Source organism: Hemiscyllium ocellatum, chromosome 20 (genome assembly GCF_020745735.1).
Source record: "Hemiscyllium ocellatum isolate sHemOce1 chromosome 20, sHemOce1.pat.X.cur, whole genome shotgun sequence".
Taxonomy (NCBI): Eukaryota; Metazoa; Chordata; class Chondrichthyes; order Orectolobiformes; family Hemiscylliidae; genus Hemiscyllium; species Hemiscyllium ocellatum.
The window spans coordinates 26,486,979-26,511,771 of NC_083420.1; the positions used below are offsets into that span (position 1 = coordinate 26,486,979).

General features: G+C 39.0%; 1 protein-coding gene across 1 annotated transcript in view; it reads right to left on the reverse strand.

Annotated features, from left to right (window-relative positions):
- The window catches only part of ift140 (intraflagellar transport 140 homolog (Chlamydomonas)), a 147,070-nt gene that overhangs the window by 111,217 nt on the left and 11,060 nt on the right, over positions 1–24,793 (reverse strand). The window contains exons 6-13 of the mRNA XM_060840226.1: positions 23,081–23,256; positions 22,282–22,373; positions 19,382–19,488; positions 13,951–14,099; positions 9,507–9,710; positions 8,786–8,858; positions 8,050–8,141; positions 3,407–3,534 (exon numbers count right to left, since the gene is read on the reverse strand). Coding sequence (XP_060696209.1) covers positions 3,407–3,534; positions 8,050–8,141; positions 8,786–8,858; positions 9,507–9,710; positions 13,951–14,099; positions 19,382–19,488; positions 22,282–22,373; positions 23,081–23,256 — 1,021 coding nt within the window. The remainder of the gene's footprint in view (positions 1–3,406; positions 3,535–8,049; positions 8,142–8,785; positions 8,859–9,506; positions 9,711–13,950; positions 14,100–19,381; positions 19,489–22,281; positions 22,374–23,080; positions 23,257–24,793) is intronic.

The following is a 24,793-nucleotide window of genomic DNA, read 5'->3' on the forward strand; positions in this document are numbered from 1 at the left end:
TGGGGGCATTCTAGCGAAGTTTGCAGATGATACAAAGTTAAGTGGACAGGCAGGTAGTACTGAGGATGTGGGGAGGCTACAGAAGGATCTAGACAGTTTGGGAGATTGGTCCAGGAAATGGCTGATGGAATTCAACATGAGCAAATGTGAGGTCTTGCACTTTGGCAAAAAGAATAAGGGCATAGACTACTTTCTAAACAGTGAGAAAATTCGTAAAGCCAAAGTACAAAGGGATCTGGGAGTGCTAGTCGAGGGTTCTCTAAAAGTAAACATGCAGGTTGAGTCCGTGATTAAGAAAGCGAATGCAATGTTGTCACTTATCTCAAGAGGGTGGGAATATAAAAGCACCGTTGTGCTACTGAGACTTTATAAAGCTCTGGTTAGGCCCCATTTGGAGTACTGTGTCCAGTTTTGGTCCCCACACCTCAGGAAGGACATACTGGCACTGGAACGTGTCCAGCGGAGATTCACATGGATGATCCCTGGAATGGTTGGTCTAACATATGAGGGTATGGGGATGAGGGTCCTAGGATTGTATTCATTGGAGTTTAGAAGATTAAGGGGAGACTTAATAGAAGCTTACAAGATAATACATGGCTTGGAAAGGGTGGATGCTAGGAAATTGTTTCTGTTAGGCGAGGAGACTAGGACCCGTGGACACAGCCTTAGAATTAGAGGGGGTCAATTCAGAACAGAAATGCGGAGACATTTCTTCAGCTAGAGAGTGGTGGGCCTGTGGAATTCATTGCTGCGGAGTGCAGTGGAGGCCGGGATGCTAAATGTCTTCAAGGCAGAGATTGATAGATTCTTCATGTCTCAAGGAATTAAGGGCTACGGGGAGAATGCGGGTAAGTGGAGTTGAAATGCCCATCAGCCATGATTGAATGGCGGAGTGGACTCGAGGGCCGAATGGCCTTACTTCCACTTCTATGTCTTATGGTCTTATATATTCAAGAGGGAGCTGGATGATGGCCTTGCAGCTAAAGGAATCAAGGGGTATGGAGAGAAAATGAGAATGGGATACTGAGATTGTATGATCAACCATCCCATATTCTGTTTTCTTTTGTTTGTGTTTCTTCCAGTACTTTGTTAATAAATTATGTTTTGTTTAAAACAGAGGTGCTTTGACCAGCTGTATCACAAAACAACTAGAAAAGTTAGGGTCTGTGCTACCTTCTTGAAATGCTTTGAAGAGGTCCGGGCTGGTCCATAACACTCAGTACAATATGACATTCACAGATTCTATCCCTTCCTTTTATTTTCTGGTAATAATCATACCCATCACTAACCAGCAATCCTTTTACTTTCTGTTTGATTTTATTATTTTTCATTCAACTGAGTGAGTCCCTTAGTTTAAATCCTATCTATAGCCCTAGTCATGCTATATGTTAGGACTTTGGTCCCAGTGCGATCAGCTCCCTATAAATAAAGGGAGTAATAAACATTATTGGTGTTTGTGAACTATAAATAAAACTGACTAGATGAGTACATGCTTGGATTCTGTCTAATCAGCATTTAATCTCTGATATTTAACAACACAGGACTTAAATTTAACATTTCATCCAAAAGAATCATCCTCCAAACACTGTTGGATTACTCGCTTAAGTCTCTGAGACTTCAAATTCACAACTTCAAGTGCCTTGACCATGTGTAAGGCTAGACTGTTAGTGCCATAAGCTATTGAAACACAAGCAGAATCCTAGTCAAGTCTAATCACTTAAGTCAATATGGAAAAGAAAACTTTATACAAACCTGACAACTTAATAATAGTAAACCCTAAAATATTATTATTAATATTACTGAGTGTAGTCACTGTTGGAACATGAATTCTGGATGGTGCTTTCAAGTTGTGCTGTAAAACCTAAAATGATAATCCTCTCACATCAAAGACAAAACTCTATCCACACGTCGACAAAGGCACTGAGTGCACAGTATTTTCATTCACTCATATGCATCTGGAGATGTTGTTTATATAGCTGTTAACCCTCATAATCACATTATCTTAATGGTATTCTAAATGTAACTCCATGAAAGTCAATAATCATGGATTTGATTGAAAAGGAATCAGTGCCTGTGCAATCTAACTGGATTGAGTTACAGTCCAATTTGTTTGGATAACCTTGAGTTTCACACCAGCACCCTCTAGTGTGTGAGGCGATTCAAATTAACATTGTTTTGATTAAATATACTGTATTCAAATATAGTAACAATGTCGCGTCCACAATATTCAGAATAACCTCTGAGGAGACTAAGTATTTTAGCAGAAAAACATACAGCATCAAAACATCTCATAACAGAATAATATCAGTGCATGGCTTGTGAAACAGAAAATAAAAAGAACATAGCAGGGATTTATTGAATATTTTATAAAGGCGTGGACCGTAAATTGAAATGAGGGGTATCAACATTTGAAATGCATCACCCAAGTATATTTGCATAGTAATTTTATCCTTAGTTTTCAGCACAAGACTAAAAAAGGAGGAAATTAAATTGATTTAATGTTAACCTTCAAAAATAACAACCCAGAAATTTATTTCCATTACTTTGATCAGTCTTACACATGTCACGGATCCATGTACTATTCAGGAAATAATTTTTCATTGTAGTTATTCTGATATATCTGACAGACCCTGGCTCATTATAGCATTCATTCTTCTTATTTACTAAATCCAGTTTTATTCTTTATATTTTGAGCAGCATTTTGCATTGTTTGATCAAAGCAGCAACTTCATATAGGAGCATGATTTAGTTGGAGGCCTTTTGCTTAACGTTGTCATAGACGTGGCTAGATTCCCCTCAAAATATTTTAAGGTGGTAGTCTACACCCTAATTTTTTCTTATTTTAAAGGCAGATGTGAAGTGGATATTCCGGGTGTGATGCAGCTGGTCAAACCACTTGGCTTTAATCAAAACAGAGTTAACTTAAACACTACAGTTGAAACTTGAACAAAGAAAATGGAATTTAGAATAATTTAACTATTGAAAAGCTTAACCGACCAAATACAGCAACTTAGCTAAGGAACCGTCCCAATCTAGTAACACCTCACACACACACCCCTTGGCAAAAAGGTAAATTGAAACACAACATCCAACGAGGAACAACATCCGAAGAGATTTCAGATAGAAAGTCAGTCAGGAATTATTTGCTGAAGCTTGCAACCTTCCTAGACTCCGGCATCTTGTGACTGTCACAGCTAAACCAAACTAGAAAAAACCTGATTTGGGAGAGCTGGCGCCACTCCCTAGCCATTGTTAAACTTGGCTCTTCCTCAACCCCTCAGCACCTCTGCCATTACAACCTCTCATTAAAACAAAACCCAAGGACAAAATAAATTTGTTAAAGTGACAGCATCATCACAAGCTGTATAAATAGATTCAATTCAAATGTCAGCACTGTGTGAGATACCTGCGGGAAAGATCAAAGACTTTCACATGTGCTGTGTCTGTTCCCACCACAAGAAAGTTCCCACAGATGTTAAGGTGACAGGGGTTTCCCTCTGTCTCATTAAACACGAGCAGTTGCTTGACTGTACCCTGAAAGGAAGAACACATTCATTGTCATTTCCAGCAAAAGGCATCAAGCATCACACAATAACATACCATTTCTCACTCCCCCTAAGCAGAGCACTGGTGCAGAAAGTAACCTTCAAATATATTCAAAATGAACTCAGATGGATTGGGAAGAATAAGCACATTCGCTTTCTAGGTCTTTTTATCTTTTCTTTTTAGAATATATTGATCTTGTATCACGGTGCCCAACCACCTTCCCCATTTCTCCCTGTGTCTTTTATGCATGACTAACCTTTGGTAACATGTCCAGAATACATAACTCTGGTTCGGTGAAACATATTTAAACTTCTGGAATTATTTTCACATTTCCATAGCATCTTTTAGCAGACTTCAACCAACGATAGAACATCATTGGCGTTGTTTCAGTTCCTCTTGACCCATTCCAATTTGCCTATCGGACCAACAGATCTACGTCAGATAACATATCACTTGCCGACACCCCTCCCTAGAATATCTTGACACCAAGAACAGCTACGTAAGAATCCTACTTCTTGACTGCAGTTTAGCTTTCAACACTATTATCTCCTCGAGACTGATTCTAAACTTAGTGATGTCAGACTAAGCCCCACTTTCTGCAACCAGATCCTCAGTTTCCTGACCCACAGGCCATAATCAGTGAAGATGGGGACAATATTTCACACTCACTAACATTCAACACTGGAGCCCCCCGGGGGGGGGCTACTCAGCCTTCTACTGTACTCACTGTACATCCATGACTGCATCGTCAAGTACCAGACTAATGCTATTTAAAAGTTCGCTGATGACACCACCATAGTCAGTCGAATCTACAAACGAGATAGAAGACTTGGGAAAATGGTGCACTGAGAACAACCTAGTTCTCAATGCTGGCAAAACCAAGAAACTCATTATTGACTTTCAGCAGGATGTTACTCATGCCCCCCTACACATTAACAGCACAGAGATGGAACGAGTGGACAGTGTCAAGCTCCTTGGAGGGGTCATCCACAACAAGCTTTTTTGGACTCTTCATGTGTTTGCACTGGTTACAAAGGCCCAATAATATCTCTTCTTCCTCAGGCAGCTGAGGAAATTTGGCATGATGGCAAATACTCTTGCCAACTTTAATGGGTGTACCATCGAGAACATTCTGTTTGGATATATCACTACCTGGAATGGTAACTGTACCACTCAAGATTGGAGACGGTTACAGTGAGTGGTGAACTCGTCCTGGAGAATCAGAAATGCCAACCTCCCATCTATAGAATCCATCTACTAGGCACGCTGTCAAGGAAAGACTGCTAGCCTTTTCAAAGATCCATCCCACCCTGGCAATGTTTTTCTACAACCTCTACTATCAGAGAGAAGGTACAGAAGCCTGAACACATGCTCCAGCCGGTTTCAAAAGAGTTTCTATCCTACTGTTGTTAGAATACTGAATGGACTCACAAACTCTTAACATTCACCTGTACCTGTGTTTTTGTTTTTGCCGCTGTTTACCTATTATTTACTTATCTATGCTACTTAATTACTTGACCTGCCTGTATTGCTCACAAGACAAAGCTTTTCACTGTGCCTTAGTACACTTGACAATAAATAAATTCAATTCAATTCAGTTTCAAAATATTTAGCAATTTATAAATTGATCGCGCAACATTACATATTCATTTCAGATAAAAATGTTATTACTAAAATATTCAGGTGGAAAGAACAGAAACACAAAATATGAAATAGTTGTTTGGTGGTGTAGAAGTTGAATATTGCTGAAAAATGCACGTTATATCAAAGTTTTTCATCTTGCACTGATCAAGACAATTTGTGTGAATCCAACTGAAGGGGAAACCTACATTTACATTGAATGAGAAAAAAGTACTGATTATTTGGCAACTGGACTCTGTTTGGAGAAGTGTGGCCATGGAGAATATAATAATTAATAATGTTTGACAGTTAACTATCAGGTTTTATTTCAAACCAGGCAGGTTGGCTGTGATTGGTCAAGACACTGTCCTGAGAAAGTAACCAGCAAATGGTTGTCACTTATTTTGTTGAGTTTAAACCAGCACAGTGCATGTCCAAGTTGTTTTCTGTCTGTGGAGTAAAGGGCTGTGTAAATTAATACGTAGCTTCCAGCTAATGCAAATGCACCATATTGTCAGCCGTACAGACAATCTTCAATTGGTTGTCAGCATAATTCTTTGCCTCCATCATCTTTTCAAAGAAGATTAGGAATGGGCAATAAATGATGGCCCAGTCAGCAATGTCCAAGCCCCATGAGTGACTATGAAAAGACTTTCAGGATTATCCAGCAAGTACTACTGATTGCAAGACAAAAGCTTTGACAAAATGCATCTAACGTCAGTAACAGTTGAACCTATCAAAGTTTCCTCTAACGAACAGTTGCTATAGACATATCCTCCTTCCCCTTGCTTGTTTTATCAGCAATATAACCTTGTTAAATTTTTCTGTGAAGTTGCTTGTCAACTTCAGTTAATTTGGTCTCTTTTTATATTTTTGACTGGATGGTGAAGTTCACTTGAAAGTCACGATTTACCAGAATCATTTAAAGAAAAACAGTTTGATCTATGCCTCCTTCAGCCCCTACAACTGCACCATGCAGCACATTCAAATGTGTTCTACACATTGTTTTCATTGCTTGGTAAATTCTCTAGTTTGGAAGGAGCCCTCCTATCTCTATGTGTTAAGCTAGATTTTCCTACATTAAATCCTCTATGGCTGTGGATCAGTCAAGGATGACTCATTGTTCCAAAACCTCATCTAAATGGCTAGTGTTCAAAATGTTAAACCACAGTGGAACTCCACTAAACTTCAAGGCACCTGATTTTCAAAAGGTGCTACTAGGTATGAAAAAGGAGGGGAAAGTTGTCAACTTTTGACCCCCACTCTCTTCTGAGTGCAGTGATTACAGAAATGACTATATGAAGGCACAAATACTGAATCTCTCTGGTCTATATGGTTGAGTACCACACCATAAGCTTACTTATCTACTAATTCACTAAGGGAACTCTAACAGGAGGATAGATCAAAATATATCTGTATTTAGGCTGCAGCATAGTATAACTGGAAGTTGAGAGTCCTGCCTAATAGGAACTATAAAAGAGAATATCTGACAAAATGGCTATTCACCCACGCCTTTTGAAATAAACAGGACATTTTGAGCCTTCTATCAAGACAAAATATTGCAGATGCTGGAAATCTGAAACAACACTAGAAAAACTCAGCAAGTTTGGCAGAATCTGTAGAGAGGGAAAAACAGAATTAACTGTTTCTGCATGCTATGGGTTCCAGCACATAAGGAAGAATAAATATTCTCATAACACAAACCATTCCCGAAATCAATTTTGCTATGATCCCAGCTGGTGGTAATACTGAACAGGTCAAATTTCAGAGTTAAGCCTAGCTTGACAGACAATAAGTTTAATCTTGCAATTCAGTTACTGAGCTGGTAAGTCACTGAATTTATTCACAAGAGGCTTCCAATGTAATTTTAACAAAAGAACATCAATGTTTATCATACAAAAGAAAATATTTTTTAAAAAGGCCATATATAAACCAATTTGGAAAGTTCTCATCATAAACAGGAAAAAGAAAGATTCAATCCTTTTTCCAAATAATATCCTTTACACATTCAAACCGAGTGAATTATCACTTCTATCTTCACTCAGCTGAAATTGTTTCTTCTCAGTGAGTTTCTGCACATTCAACATAGAATTCATAGAATTCCTAGAGTGTGGAAACAGGTAATTTGACCCAACAAGTCCACACTGACCCTCTGAGAAATATCCCACCCTGCCTCTACCCTAATACTTTACATTTCCCCTGAATAATGCACCTAACATACACATCCCTGAATACTATGGGCAATTTAACATGGCCAATTCACCTAACCTGCACATCTTTGGACTGTGGGATGAAACTGCAGCACCCAGAGAGAAACTCATGCAGACACAGGGAGAATGCGCAGACTCCACACAGACAGTCGCTCAAGGCTGCAATCGAATCCAGGTCCCTGGCACTGTGAAGTAGTAGTGCTAACCACTGACCCACCCTGCCACACATCAATAGATGTGATTTTTTTTCTGACTTTCCCTAAAACACACAGGCAGGCTGACCCATTGACCCTTCTCTTACTTGGGACTGCTCAACAGCACATCTGCTGCTACAGATGGTTTCTTCTGAACCGAACATGCCTCTTTCTCCATCTTCAGCAATTATTTCACCAGGCGGCTTGTGATCAAGTTAAACATCCAAGTATGTTTCTTGGAAAGGCTGTTTTGACCATTAAAATAAAAATTAAAATGATCATTCCATGCTTTCATGGAACTTTAAACCAAAACCTATTTATCTCGAGAACCCAAGTTCTCAAATAATACATTATAAACCTTCATTACAACTTAAAAACGAATTCCAAAGGAGGTCTGGCTAAAAACCTTGGGCTTGCAGGCAATTATTCCTCAATTAAAACATCACTGATGCTGAAGTAAATCAAAGACTTCTACTTACCTGTAGAGTGCGCACCTGCACTCGGTTTGGCTCCACAGTGTAAATGCTCTCTTCAAGAACAGCCAAAACAGAAGAATCACATGGAAATGAGCCTAGATGAAAACAGTGCACTTTATTGTCAATGGCAAGAATTTAGGAAAATCAACATGAAAAGATATATAGAAGACCAAGTTGAATAATCACGTTGAACATTTCACACACAGATTCCCCAGTGACCATGGGTTCTATTTACGTCCCTAAGGATCATATATTTCCTTCGCAAAGTGTATCACCCAGTTCATAGTTTTTATAGAAGAAATTGATTTTCCAAAATTCTGATAATAATTTTTATAAATAGGCAAAAGATTTTTTAAGACAATTTGTAAATGTTTTACCTTTCAACTTCAGCATTTTTATGAAATGGACACAGAATGTTTTCTCTTTTAGCAAACAACAATTGTGTACGTAGGGCTCAAAGCTTCTTCATTCAAAGAAGAGTAAGAATACAAAACTTATTACCACAGAGAGCGGTTGAAGCAGATAATATAGGTGCATTTAAGGGAAAATACACAAGCATTTGAGAGAGAAAACATGGATAATTACGATGATAGAGTTCAACAAGAAGAGAGGAAGCTTGAGTGCAACACTGACACTGGCATAGGTTGGTTGTGCTTAGTTGCCATGCCAAGAAACTTGTTTCCACTGTATTGATTTAGCAACTGCTGGATTTTACTTGAAGAAGTGAATGACATTTTACCTGCATTTCTCAGTGATGGTCCAAATGATTCAAAAACAGTAGCATGTTTTCCATTCCATACTGCAACTGTCTCCTACACCAAAAGAAAACAGGTTTCATGCACAGCCCTGTCAGGCTCTCCAAATCAGTTCAGAGATTCAATCTACAATTATAATCTGAGTCATGATCCAATATTAAACTACTCAATGATGCACTGTAAATGCACAAAATGTCGGATAAATAAGTGCATGAATAACATATTTTTACAGCTATAATTCAATTCAACTGAATTATTTCTCTCAAAATTATGGATTAATCTCACAAAAGCTTTATCAAATAGTGGACAATAAAACCAGAAGTTATAAGATATGTGATTAGCCATCACCTTGCATTTCCAAATGAAACCATTCCATGAACAAGGAACCTTCACTCTACCAGACTCTAAGTCACTGCACAAGGTTTTTTTCAAGTGTTTCTCACAAATGAAATACTCTGTTTGCAGGCTCATTTAATTGTGTACGTAGGGCTCAACTCATTCTGCATGTGGCAACAAAGGACTGCACATTCACTACCACAAGCAATAATGTATTTTTAAATGAACAAAAGTATGAAAAATAGAGAGAGTAATATCTTGTTGAAGAACTTAACTTGTTGGTGCACATTGAGTTTCATTCACAGGATTCAAGGACATACAAACAAGTCTATTACAATGTGAACTGATAAGTATGTTTCAAGCACTTACCTTGGTGACATAAACTCCTTTAACGTGCATGTCTGTACGAAGCATCTGTTGGTTTTCAGAAGAGAAGAAGGTGAGGCTCAGTTGGTTGGGAGCAACTTGAATGGCCGCTACTTGTTGGTTAAAATGAGCAGACATCACCTGCTCACTGAGGATAAGTACCGTCCCAGCACTATTCACAGACAGAAGGTTCTTACTGGAGCCCCACTGAACAAACAGATATACACAGGTTACCAAAGACAGCAACTAAATCAAACAACTCTTCATTTTTCCACTAGACAATCAAAATAATCAGAATCCAGGACCACATATACAACACATACCATGAGTGGTAATAGTGTAGTGGTCAGAAGCCAATGGCACAATGGTATTATTGCTGAACAAGTAATTCGTAAACGCAGGTAATGTTCTGGGCACCTGGATGTTGATCCCTATATTACAGATGGTCGAAACTGAATTCAATAAGAATTTCGAATTATAAATCTCATGATGACCATATAACCATCATCAATTGTTCTAAAAACCTATCTGGTTCACTAATGTCCTTTAGGGAATGAAAACCATCATCCTTACTTAATCTGGTCTATATGCAACTCCAGACCCACAACAATGTGGTTGACTCTCAAAAGCCCTCTAATGTGGCCTAGCAAGTCATTCAGTTGTATCGATTGACAAAAAGACACAAAAAGGAATGAAACTGGATGGCAAACTCAGCCATGTAATAACCAATACCTCGGGGTTAGATTCAAGATTGGGATTGCTGTCTCACTAGCTAGTGAAGCAACAGCTTGATAGTCAGATACACAAAAACGTACTTTATGCATAATGACCCATCTTTCACCATTTCTGTGTATATCCTATCCGACCAGCAGAACCCATATCATTTTGGTTGTGGCACAGAGATATACAGACAAGAAGGAATTGTCCAGGAAGTCCTCAACATTGACTCCATACCCCAGAAAGTCTCATGACATCAGGTCAAATATGGGCAAGAAAGTTTTCTGCTGTTCAGTTACAGCTCCCACTTTGATGTTGAACATCATTTGGAGGAAGCATTGAGAGCAGCAAGGGCACAGAATTTATTTTAGGTTGTACTTCAATGTCCATAGTGAAGAGTGCCTGGGCACCACTACTGACCAAGCTATTCGAGTCCTAAAGGACATAATTCCAAGACTGAGTCTACGACTGGTAGTGAAGGAATCAACAGGTTCTGTTGATTGACATCATTCTGCGTGCTGCAATTAAGTCTGTCCACAAAGTATCAGCAGAACTGATCACTGCTGAGACCTATTAGAGGCACTATTCCTGTACTAAATGGGATACTTCAAACAGATCTAGCAACTCATGATAGCATTCATGAGGGGCTGTTGGCCAGCAGCAGCAGAATTGCACTCAAACACAATCTGTACCCTCATAGCCCATATATCCCCCACTCTACCATTACCATCAAGCTAGAGACTCAAAGAAGGATGCAGGAGGGCATATCTCGAGCAAAGTCAGGCATACCTCAAAGCAAATAAAGGTACAATACAGAGCTACTTGCATGTCAAACTGCATAAGCTAGTGACAGATGGCGTGATGGGATTCCACAACCAATGGAACACATCTAAGCTCTGCAGTCCTGCCTCATCCAGTCATAAATGTTGGGTGACAATTAAACAATTCACTGGAAGCGAAGGCTTCACAAATAGCCCCCATCGTCAATGATGATGGAGCACTGCACGTCAGTAGAAAAGGTAAGGCTGAAACATTTGCCAGCATCTGACTGCAGCAAGAAGTGCCGTGCACATGATCCATCTTTGTTTCCTCCTAGTCCCAGTATCACAGATGCCAACCTTCAACCAGTTCAATTCACATCATATGATATCAAGAAATGACAGGTGGCCCTCGATACTGCAAAGGATATGGATTCTAACAAAAATACAACAATAGAACTGATAGGATCTGCAAAAGGACTTGCCAGGGTCGAAGCCAAACTGTTTTAAGTCCAGTTACAACAATAGTATCTACCCGACAATGTACTGCCCTGGTATGTCCTGGACAGAAAAACTGGACCAATCCAATTTTACCAATTAACTGCCCCTTCAGTCTATTCTCAATCAGTAAGATGATGGAAGACATCATTAATAGTGCTATCAAGCAGCACTTTCTCAGTAATAACCTGCTCACTGACAATCAGTTTGGCTTCCATCAGGATTATTCAGCTCCTGAACCCATTACAGCCTTGTCACAAAAATGGACAAAAGAGCAGAATTCCACAAGCAAGTTGAGAGTAACACCCCTTACCGTAAGGCCACATTTGACAGAATTTGATAGGAAGGATATTTAGCAAAGGGGAATCAGGGGAAAACTCTCCACTGATTGGAGTCATATTTGGCATAATGGAAGAATTGGTGGAAGTTGGTTATCTCAGCTCCAGGATATCTCTGCAGGTTTATCATAGAGTTATGCAGCAAGGAAACAAACCCTTTGGTCCACCTCGTCCATGCCAAACAGATATCCTAAACTGATCTAGTACAGTTTGCCAGCGTTTGGACCGTATCCCTCTAAACCTTTTCTACTTATGTACCCATTCAGATGCGTTTTAAATGTTGTAGTTTTACATGTCTCCATTACCTACTCTGGCAGCTGGTTCCATATACAACACCACCCTCTGCATGAAAAAGTTGCCCCTTACGTCCCTTTTAAATCTTTTCCCTTCTCACCTTAAACCTATGCCCTCTAATTTTGGACTCCCCCACCCTGAGAAGGCGGCCTTGGCTATTCACCATATCCAAGCCCCTCATAGTTTTATAAACCTCTAAGGTCACTCCTTAGCCACCAACACTCCAGGGAAAATTGCCTCAGCCTATACAGCCTCTCCTTATAGCTCTAATTCTCCAACCTGAGCAACATTGTACTGCACCCTTTCAAGTTTAACAACATCTTTCCTATAGCAGGGAGACCAGAATTGAACACGGTATTCTAAAAGTGGCTTCACCTATGTTCTGTATAGCCGCAGCATGACATCACAATCCATTATGCAATGCACTGACCAATGAAGGCAAGTATGCCAAATACCTTCTTCACCATTCTGTCTACCTGTGACTCCACTTTCAAGGAGCTATTTATTCAGTGTCGTGTCCTTGGCTCAACCACATTCAGAATTTTCATCACTGTTCTCCCTCCATCAGGAGGTCAGAAATCAGGTAGTTCCCTGGCATAACATCAGCACCATTCGTGACTATATAGAAATTAAAGAGGTCCATGGCTAAATGCAGAAAGATCTGAACAATATCCAGGTTTGCATTGAAAAGTGGCAAGTACCATTCATACCACAATGTCAGACAATGATCATCTTGAACAAAAGAGAATCTAACAATTGTCTCTTTACATTCAGTGGCACTATCACTGAATTCCCCATTATCAAGGTACTGGGGGTTACCATTGACCAGAAATATAATCGGACCAGCCACATAAACACTGTGGCTACAACAGCAGGTCAGAGGTTAGGAATCCTGAGCGAGTACCTCACTTTCTGACTCCCCAAAGCCTTTCCAACATCTGCAAGGTACAGTAGTTGTGTGATAGAATTTCCCCAATGGCTTATAAGAGTAGAGCTCCAACAACACTCAAGAAGCTGGACCATCGAGGACAAAGCAGCCTGCTTGACTGGCACCGCATCCACAAAATTCACTTCCTCCACCATCGAAATAATAGCAGCAGTGCCTACGATCTACAAAATGCAGTGAACAAATTAATCAAGGAACCATAAATTCCTTTGACAGAGTCCTCCAAACCCACAAGAGCTGATATCTACAAGCAGAAGGGCAGCAGATACACCACAGCATTCAAGTTTGCCTCCAAGCTTCACATCATCCTGACTTGGAAATATATTGCCATTTCTTCAGTGTCACTGGGTCAATATTCTGGAACGTACTCCCTAATGGAATTGTGGGTCAACCTACACCAAACAAACTGCAGCCATTCAAGATGGCAGCTCAACATCACCAATGGCAACTACAGATGGACAATAAATGCTGGACCAGCCAGTGATACTCACATGCCATGAATTTATTTTTTTGCAATTTAACACTTCAGCAAAGTAGGTGCACTATAAATAATGTGGAACACCAGAGGTTGCAGAACAACAGGTGCTATGAATATCCTAATGCAACACAGCTGATGCACTACCAGCAATGCCCTATACAGACAGGGTAAGTTTTTTTTTGTTTTTGATTCAATGTACCACAAGGAGCTGAGGGAGGAGAATGATCTTAATATACTCTACGACACTTCTCAACCAATACAAACTTTTTTTTTATTTGTGAATTTATTAGTCTGAGAACTGCAGTTTAAGGACTATGCTTTAAGACCACACATAATGATTAGCAAGTAGATCAAATCCTCCATACACAGAGTCCAAAGAAGATGACTTCACAGTGAGCATGTTCTTCACCTCTATTACCTTGATCTGTGTGATATTTCCTTCGAGATCAATTGGGGCTTGCAATTTCCATTGATCTTTCCCTTCTATTCGGCAACCATTCGAACGGTTGACCAGCGTTTTTCGCCACAAAGCAACCTGTCCCTTCCTGGTGCCGGCTGCTATGATACCTAGGAAACACCAAGTTTTCTTTCAATCAGATACTTTATACAGTAAGGAATACGTGATTTAATAATTTATGGTTTTCTGAATAAACCTTCAAATTTATTTGTCAACATTTATCTTTAAAAAGCAATGCTTGGATCAATTCCTATTCTCTAGGTGGAATAAGTATATACTTTGATGTGGTCTTTACAAATCTGGAAGGTTCCAGGTTCAATCAATAATCAATGCAAAGCAATAAAACAATACATGACAATTGACACGAGAATCCTCACGCTGGACACTAGTTCTCATTTTTGATTAACATCCAGTGATCCTTATACGTAGTTCATGAGAATGGCCATGTAGTAAGACAACAGACCCCACTGTCAAATAACATACTGGCAATTAAGGTCTAATTAGGGTCGCACAGGAATTTTGGAAGCCTCCATGGAGGTCAGAACATTTAGAAAACAAATGATAATTCTGGTATATAATCTCCATAGTCTATAATATTCAGAAAGAGTCCTCAACGAAAACCAATTAATTATGTAAAATGAAAATAGAAAATGCACAAAGCATTTAGCAGGTCTGGCAGCATCTGCAGAAAGAGATTTTCAGGTCAATGACAATAGCTTAAAAGAAATTTGGAAAAAAACATTGTTTATGGAATGCAAGCATCGCTGCTAATGCTAGCATTTATTGCACATCTCTAATTGCCCTTGAGAAGGTTGTAGGAAGCATTCTTCTTCAATAGCTGCAGTCTATGCAATAGACATAACCCTAACTACTGTCAGAAAGGGAGTTCCAGAATTTTTCCTCAACAACAGTTAAAGAAAAAGATTATCCTGCCAAGTCAGGGTGCTGTGTGGCTTAGAGGGAAACTTGTACTTGAGTTCCTCATGCCAGCTTGTTCCTAGTGGATTAGGAAGGTACTGTACTATGAAAACATCCTTGGTGAGCTGCTGCAGATGATACAACTGCTGCTACAGTGTACTGTCTAGGAAGTGAGTGTTTCAGCTGGTGGACAGTTAACCATCCAGTCTGGTCAATAATAACTCGCAGAATCTTAAGGTTGGGGGGCACGATGGCCTTGTGGTATTATCACTGAACTGTTAATCCAGAGAACCAAGTACTGTTCTGAGGACCCAGGTTCAAATCCCATTGTGGCAGATAATGATATCTGAATTCAATAAAAATCTGGAATTGTGAGTCCAGTCACGATCTGTTGTCGATTGTTGGAAAAACCCATCTGGTTCACTAATGGCATTTTGGGAAGGTAATTACCATCCTCACCTGGTCTAGCCTAAATGTAATTCCAAACCACAGCAATGTGGGGTTGATTCTTAATTGCCCATTGGGCAATGAGGGATGGAAAATAAATGCTGGACTAGCCAGCAACGCCCTCATCCTGTGAATGAATAAAAATAAATTCAGAAATGGTAATGTCATTGAATATCAATGAGAGATAGTTCGATTCTCCCTTGTCAGTGATGGTCATTGCCTGGCACTTGCTGCTTCAGAATCTGCAGAGTTCAGAACAATACCGAACACTGTGCAATTAGGAGCAGATATCACAATTTCTGGGCTTCTATCAGAAGCAGCTAAACATGGTTGGGTCAAGGACACTCCCGAAATTATTCTTTGGAGTCAAGATAATTGACTCCAACAACCACAACCATATTATTTTAGCCTAGGTATAATATCCTAGATATGACACTAACCAGCAAATGCTGTACAAGAATTTTCGACGTTAGTAGCCATCTCTTATTTCTTTTCTCACATTCTCTCAGAACTTTTTATGCTCAGCCTAATTCTGACTTATCATATTGGCCTAACCTTTGTCATAACATCACAAGTGCTGTACTTTATCAATTATGTTTTAAAATGCCCCTTCCAGAACAGAGACATGAACAAGAATTCCTAGAACAGGAAATGACATCACCAACACAACGTATAAATAAAGAGCAGGCATGCCACCAGTGCTTTATCTAGAGGCTCACCGATATGTTACCTAGTATGGCGATGAAATGTCTGAAAAGAACCTTCCATCTCAGCAAGCAAACCTACATCTAGAACCTCAACAAATCTTCTCAAAACTTGCTAATGCCCGTTTCAACTTAGGGTGAATGGGACATCCTGAAAAAATGGATGCAGTTCCAATGCCCAAGGACATGCCCACGTGATGTAGTTAACAAAGATAAGCTCAACAGAAACCAATGAAGTGTTGGATGCCAGCTCTACCATCTGTTCACAGTATCTCACAGGAAAAGGACACCTGCTAATTTAGATGCAGAAACAAAGAAGATACTGCAGAGGGATCTAAAAAATTCTCCTGAAATCTCTTCAGAAATCTTCCCCTGCTCTGTCCTTAACACAATTATTATCCCAGTTCACGTTAAAGTAGCCCATTATAGCTACTCTATAATATTTGCATCTCTGCACAACATTCTTAAAAATTGCTTTCCCAATAGTTGGATGACTATAATATAGAACCACCGCTACGTGATTGGGTATATCAAATGCCTTCTGGAAGTCCAGTTGATGTCTTGAATGAAACACTGAACTGAGGCCTATTGAAGTACATCATGCACTTTGTGAAGAGATTGCTCGGTCAACATTGCATTTTCAATTAACATCATAAATCAATTGGTCAGCCACCTCATTTCTGTTTATGGGACCTTGCATGCAAACAGCCTGCCAATTGGTCTCATAAAACTCAAAGTTTTTCTATTTGTATGAAATGAATTGAATTCAGCAAGTTGTGATATCCTTATAAACTCCCTCTCACACAGAGAAACAAACAATGGGTATTATGGATGGGCAGTAAGACTGGCAACGCAATTCAATGGTTCTTGATCACATGGGTGGCTGAGATAATCCTTTTGATTCTTGTGCTGGTTAGAATGCTGCTTCGCAGTTGTCCTTCTCCAGGTGCTTCCACTGGTTTGCAAGGGACCCAAGGTGGCTGGTTCACTTGTAAAAAGAAGTTTCTGATTTATCAATTAAACGTCACCATTTACAACAACTGCTGAAGGAAAGATGAACTAGTTTTAAAATGGCTTTTACTACAGAGAACAGTGAGAATTCCTGAGCTGGTAGTGGTCTGAAGACTTCCCTGTATCTTGTTTATGATCCCAAGCTGATCAGCTACCTGAGAACCAATCACATAGTTGTTAGCAAGCTAAAGGTCTTTGTCATCAACAATTGTCCACAGACCAATCAGCTACTTATACCATCCAAAGCTTCATCCCTACACAACCACTCAGCTCCAGGTCATCTGTAGCCATACTTCAATCATTGCTCAAAGTAGCTGTGCAAATGGTACTGATAATGCGGGCAAAGTTATTTCCTTTCAAAACGTAGTGATCCTCAAACAATTTTTTTTCTTTTAAAATCGTTCTATTCTCAGTCCACAAATAGAAATACAGGAAAAATGAACAGAGACAGTCTTTACAATTTGTCTATAAATACTGAGTTAACTGAAAAATACAGCAATCTAGGACTGGTAATATGTATGTTACAGATAAATCCAAGAGTTGCTAAGTGACTATTCTTCCCTGCAATAGGGAGGTACTTACTGCAAGATATTCAGGAGCTTACTTAGTACAGTTTTTGGGTCACTGAAGAGGTGTTCAAAGGTTATATTCTTTTGAAAAAGGAGGTAGATAGCAATAGAAGTCAACACATGTTAGGAAATGTTGCTGTTAACTGTTAAAGTAAAGGCAGTTGAACTACATGGGATTTGGTTATCAACAGTTCATGGAAACTGTCGGGGTTCAGAAGGTACTAGTGTCACTATTGATTCTGTACAACTGAGAGGGGAGGTTGAAAGGCGCACAGGCAGTATTTGCTGGATGTAACTAAGCAAGATTGAAGTTCAGGGGAAAACCAAATTTTAGCTTGGTAAAGCTAGATGTTGGTGAAAAGCTCAAGATGTGAGAACTGGACTGCATTTTCAGGTTCCAGGGGAATGTGGACCAAGGCAATCAGGTGATTAAGCAGAATGGGAGTAATCCTTGAGGCAGTCCATGACCAGATGGGTTTCAAGGCCAGATTGGCAAAAGTAAAGAATTGTGATCCCTTGTGAAGTTTAATGGGATTCTATTGTGCTCCCTATCATTAACATGTGGGAGGGGGTGCGCAGAATGCTGCAAAATCCATGGGAATTACCTTGACACATTTGCCTATTGATTTATGTTGCAGGTTTTTGATCATATTGTACAATCAATATTTTCAACGTGTTAATTTGGATGTCAGAAATTGATTGCATTGCTGTTCTAACATTGTATGGTAAGGTTTATTGTTGTATGTTCAAGACCATGGAAATTTGTGAATTTTTATTCTCTTAGTAATCCCCCTGTGTCTTTCACTTTGTCAAATTTATATTACGATCTGGCTAGGGATCAGTATTTACTTTTAAGTTAGACAGTCTAGTCTGGGTTCAGAACAGAGGTTTCTCAGGTCAAATGGTAGTAATCCTTTGTTCACTTTCATGTGTAGTCTTTTTGCTTTTAAAAAGGTGACTGGATCATTACTGGCAATGAGACATAACAGTACTTTTGACCCTTTTTAGTATTTCTTAAATAAAATACACTTCAGTCTCAAAATTTGTCCTTTGTGGCCTTCACTGTCCAGTAGCTGTAAACTAAGTTACAGTTAACGCAGTAAAAAAAGATTGTTTGAGGATCACTACGTTTTGAAAGGAAATAACTGGAAACAAGAAAAAAAGAATTTTATAACAAGCATAGCAATCGAAACAGGGTACATAATCAGCAACAAAACATGAAGGTACATAGTACAGCATATTTCTTCACCGTGCTGTGTTAATTCAGGGTTAGTACAATTATATAGCCCTTCTCTGAGCTTTTTTTCTGTCCGTTATAATGCTATGCAATTATAAAACTGAAAAATAATTCAGTTTATTTATAGTTTTCCTTTTAATGGAGGAGTGCCAGGCCAATCCAGGCCCATCAACTTACCCTGAAAACTCTTCATATTTTGGCAGCTGTGAGAAATCCCATTACAGAAACTGAGGCAATCCACAACATTCTTATTCATGCAACAACATTCTAAGTGAAACAATCTATTAAAAAGATGCAAATATTTCACATCTCACAATATTAACGGATCCAAAATTATAGGAGTTGGATCCACACTTTTGCTGAAAATCAGATATTTTCTTGTGCCACAATTATTCTTTGAAGTAGTTAATTAGAGGGCTATGTAGTTTGTGGGTCTTTGTCACGAAGGTCACATTGCTGTATGAAGGAACTAGAAAGTAGAAAGACACAGCAAGATACAAACCTACCTTTACTTTCACTGTAAGAGATGCAATTTATGATTTCTCCAGTGCTAAACCCCAGATGTTCCTCTAGCGTCAAAGCATAATTCTCATCTTTATCTAAATCCCAGAGTCTGTTGGAAAAATAGCACAATGTTCATGATGATCACTTCATTAGTGTTTCTTAAAGCAGGTACACTAAAAGATGCCATACAACTCATTGACACATTACACAGTGCAATTTAACATGAGACTTTTACATCAGGGATCAAAGGGTTGTGAGTAAATGATTTCTAAGTGTTCTTTAAAACAATAAACACTACTAAAAAACCCGTCTCATGCACCAGATGCAATAATAGGTACACGAAGTGGAGGAGATTCAAATTAAATGATGTCACTCAATTGAGTGACACAGAAGACATCAACAAAAGATATTAACTGTAGAAGAGATAGAAAATAACTCTTTTATATAAATGGTGCTAAATTGGGAAATATTTATATACAAAAAGAGATATGGGTGCTTTTAGAAATCAGTCACTGAAATCAAGCAAGTAGGTGCAGCAAACAGTTAGGAAAGCAAACAACATATTTTCCTTTGCAGCAAGAGGATTTAAGTACAGGAGCAGGGATGTCTTATTGCAGATGCACAAAGCCTTGGCAAAACCACAGCTGGGTTGCTGTTTGTAGTTTTGGCCTCCTTACCTCAGAAAATGTCTACTTACTACAGAGGTTGTATAATGAGAGTTCACCAGATTGATTCCTGGGATGGTAAGTTTATCATATGAGGAGAGATTGGATTGTAGACGTGTATTCACTGAACTTTAGAAGGATGAGAGGTGATCGCATTGAAATGAGTAGAATTCTGACAGGGCTTTAGAACAAGGAGCCACATTGTGGTAGGCCATTTCAGACTGAGATAGGAGAAATATTTTCACTCAGAAGGTGATGAACCTGTCAAATTCTCTATCTCAAAATGCTGTGAAGGTCACATTACTGAATATAATTAAGAAATAGATTTCTAGGACATTAAAAGCATCAAGGAGTATGGAGGGAGCAGAGATATAAAGCATTGGAATACAGGATTAGTCATGATGATAATGAATGGTGGAGCAGGTTCAATGCGTTGAATGGCCAATTCATGCTCTTGCTTTATTTTTCAAAAAAAAAGTATGTTTTATAGATTTTCACAATGAAGTCACACTGAAGAGTAGTGAAGTGCAGCAGCCAATTCGCAAACTCTTGGAGACATTGATGTCGGTTGAGGAATAAGTAATGGCCAGGATACTATAAAAATTTGCCTTGTTCTTCTTTCAATAACACCATAACTTTTTGATAGCTACAGAAAAATGAGGTGAGCCTCAATTTAACAACTTATCTGAAAGTCAAACATCTGACACCGAATGCCATGTTCACTTCTAAATTAACAAGTTTGCCAGCAATTAGTATGATAGCATGGCTTACAGTATCAAAAAGTTATAAAAACTATATTACCCTTCAACACCTTGACATTCAAAAACAGACAGGAAATCCAAAAGTTGTACGTCAAGAACAAGGTAATGTTGTAGAACGCCACAATAATGGAATTGACATCCATCGGTGTTAGCAAGTCTTGAGAAGATTTGTAGCTGAGGTTCTGGATGTAGGTTTGCTCGTTGAACATTCCAGCTCAGCGAGCAAACCTACATCTGGAATCAACACCATCACCTGTTCCTATTTCGATGACCTCAGGTCGTGTTATTTTTACAAGATCATGGAGACTTATTCCTTATAAAGGATTCCAGTTTAATGCTGCAGTCAGATGCTGCAATCAGTTTTTTTTAAAATCATGATTAACCCAAACTCATGAGATGATTAGTTTGACATGTGCATTTTCATCTATATCTTAATTCTCTAATTTGCTTTGTTAATTTTGTGAAAAATAAAAATGACCATTTTTCTTCTTAGATCCCTCACCAACAAATTGAATCTTCAGGTATATAAAACAATGATGTAAGCATGAGGCAATAAATGAACACACAGAAATCAGCAGCTGAGGGGGAAAAAGTTCATATATGGAGCTGGAAAAGCGGACAAGCGGTATAGGAGAGCAGCCGGGAAAATATAAACAATATGCAAGAGAGTGGCCAGAGACCGTACGTGGTATGGAGCCAATGGATGGAAAATGCAGATGGACCGGGGAGAAAAAGATAGGGATGCACATAGCCGGAGCTGATACACATTCTTGGGGAGAGTAACCAGCAAATATACAGTGTGTTGGGAGAAAGAACAACCAAGGAATGTACATAATAAAGTGAAATATTCACAAATGTGAGACAAATGATTGGGGGTGGGGTAGGAGGAGTGTATGGAAGCAAGGTAGAGCAGGATAAGGAACAACATTGATCTCTGGTCTATTGAAGTTAGGCTTCAGCTACATTGGACTTTCTCCCAATCTGCCTATATTTGCATTCTTCGTGACTGAGGAGGGATTCTGAGTTTTACTGAAATATTTGTTTCTAGGTTGAAAACCAAAAGTAAATTGGTTCCAATTTTCTCAAATGAAGAAAAAAAACTCAAACTTGTTTGACATTCTGCAAAAATAAAAAGAATAGAAAACCAGGTGAGCAGTTTACTTAATTATGCCTGCAAATCATTCTGGCACCCAGCAACAGTATTAAATTTGGTTAAATCTCTTATCAGCAAATATTCTTGGTCCCAGCTGTCACCTGCACTCACGAGGCTTTCAATGCAAATAAAAGATACACATTAACTTGCAGCACACGTCATTAAATCCAACTAGTGGAAGCAGGTTTTCCAAGAAAAACCAAAGTGAAAATGGATTAAAGTCACAGAGCACCATAAGATAAAGAACAACATTTTAAAACTTCATTCAAACTTTATGTCATTGCAATAGAAATGAAATGCAGTGAAACCCATTCAGTCCTCACCTAATAACTATCTCATCTGTTGCTGTAATGAGAAGGCCACTCTCTGCCCAGATTATATCAGCTTTTTGGCCTGCCTTTCCACTCAGCTTTACCTGCAAACAAAAACAGAAACAGGTGCTGGTACAATGGAAACCTTGTAAAAATACAACATTTACTCAGAATATCAGAATGGGAATTGAACAGACAACAGAATAACAATCTCAACTAAAGCACATCACATTTCCTGAATCATACTAACAATGTTGTTTTCAACCATCAGCTTTTCTCCATGTTGAGACAATAAATCTTTCTGGCCTAAGTTTCCACTCCCATGACTGACCTCTAGCCTGAAGAGCTAAAACTTACATCAGGTAGCATTTTCCACAAGTTAAATTGTGCAAAAGTAAAATGAGAATGCTTCCATATATTTCAAATTTGTGAGGAACAAACAGAAATATTTTCCAAAATGGAACAATTTCTGTTCCACTTGGCATCTAAAAATTACTGTCAGCACCCACTCCTGCTCTGCTTGGCTGTCTTTTTCTCTGTCTTTCAGGTGCTCCTCAAACCCAATTCTCTGATGTCTGCTAAATTCATTAGTACTTTAGCCCTTGTGTCAGGAACAGTGCCCTGATTAGAATGATAAGGAATTAAATAGAGCTAAATTGGAAGCAAGAAATGAGAGTTATGGTGTTACTACCCAACATAACTAACAGGTAAGAATCATCCCCAAAAATGTCAGAACGCTTTGTTACTTAAAATAAGTGAGAGTAGAGATTTAATGAAATTCTAGAGACATTTGCCATAGACATGCCCATACCTTCATAAGCTCTTGACTTGTTCCATCAAGAGCAATACTATGCTGAGATAGAATAAGTGCTTCAGTCACAACCATCAGGATTTCCTTCCCCTCCAGGTACATGAGCTTCCTGATTGGCCTATCAGTACTGAGGACCAGTAAGCTCTTCCCTTTTTCACCAACATTGTACACAGTTCCTAATTTAGAGAAACAAAACATAGCATTGGAAATAGTCAGCAGATCTTGTAGCATGTTTGGGAAAAGAAACAATTTTTCATATTCAGGGAAGACAGTTTAGTCCGGTTGATCTTGAGCTTTAAGAGCAGGCAACACTTAACAAGTGAAACATGTCTACTGGCAAGGCTGCAGAAATTATTCACTTTACAAATACTAAGGGTAAAGATTAACAAAGTGCAGCATGAGAAACCTCTTAGTAACTAGAAAGCCATTGAAATCCAGAGTGAAACTGGATCAGAAGATGTTAAGACAGAGCAAAGCAGAAAGGTTTAGTGACATATCTGTCAGCATCACCATCAACATTGTACCTTTGTGTTGTACAATGACAAAGTTATCCTCACTTGGAGTATACTCCAATGTTATGCAGTAACAAAATAATACCCCATGTTAAAACTCCACAAAATACTTTCTCCAGCCATTAGCCAAGCTTGGAGATACATAATCTCCAATTTTGTGCTGGGTGTTTATTCCCTACGTTGTGTAAAATGTGAACACTTGGAATCAACCACCACTGCGCTTGTAAGTTGGAAATGACCACAATGAAAGCCATGAATTGTATCAGTTGTCTAAATGCCTAATAAAGGTTTGTTGAGTAAGCAACAGGCAACAGAATACTTTAAAATAATCTAAATCTCAGTAGAACCATATACATATTGTAAATAATTTTGGTTTTCTGCAAGTTGAGGAATGGAGGAATAACAGAATATGCTGGAGTCAAACATGACTAGGTTTTGAAAATTATAAGTTTGCTGCAAACTTAGTAAACACAAGATACAATTTAATGATTTACATAGACATCTTCAGAAGATTCTACACAGTCGCAGCCCATTGCAACAGAGGAAAACAGATAGAAATGTCAAAACTAGACCTCAGAATTGCAGGATAACAGGTTGAGATTCAGAGATATCGTCCTCACCAACACTGCATGATGCATCGCAATCTTATCTATTATGGCATTATTTTCCCCCCTCCCCACCTTAGTGTTACAGTGTAAAATGCTCTCTTCCTTCCTTGCCTCAGAGTGTACAGCACTCATGCTAACTCCTCATCCTTATCTCACATTCTATTGCTTGTTGAAGATATTTCCAGGCAAATCAGGTCAGCAGTAAATTGTTTCACAGGACAATCCACTATTTTGCTTAGATGCTCAATGTATTCAAGCTGGTGGATGACACTATCTTCAAAGTAAACACTCATATAGCCAAGAAAACCTTTGATAGGCTTTATTTATCTATCTATTTGTTTGTTTATGGATCTGGCTGTCATTGGCTGGCTGGCCGATGCATATTGCCATCCCTGGTTGCTCTTGAGATGGTGATGAGCTGCCTTGTTGAACTGTTGCAGTCCACCTGGTGTGGGTTGACCCACAATGTCATTAGGGAAGGAATTACAGAATTTTAACCCAATGACAACGAAGGAACACAGAGATATTTCCAAGCCAGGATGGTGAATGGCTTGGAGGGGAACTTGAGGATGGTGGTGTTCCCATATATCTGC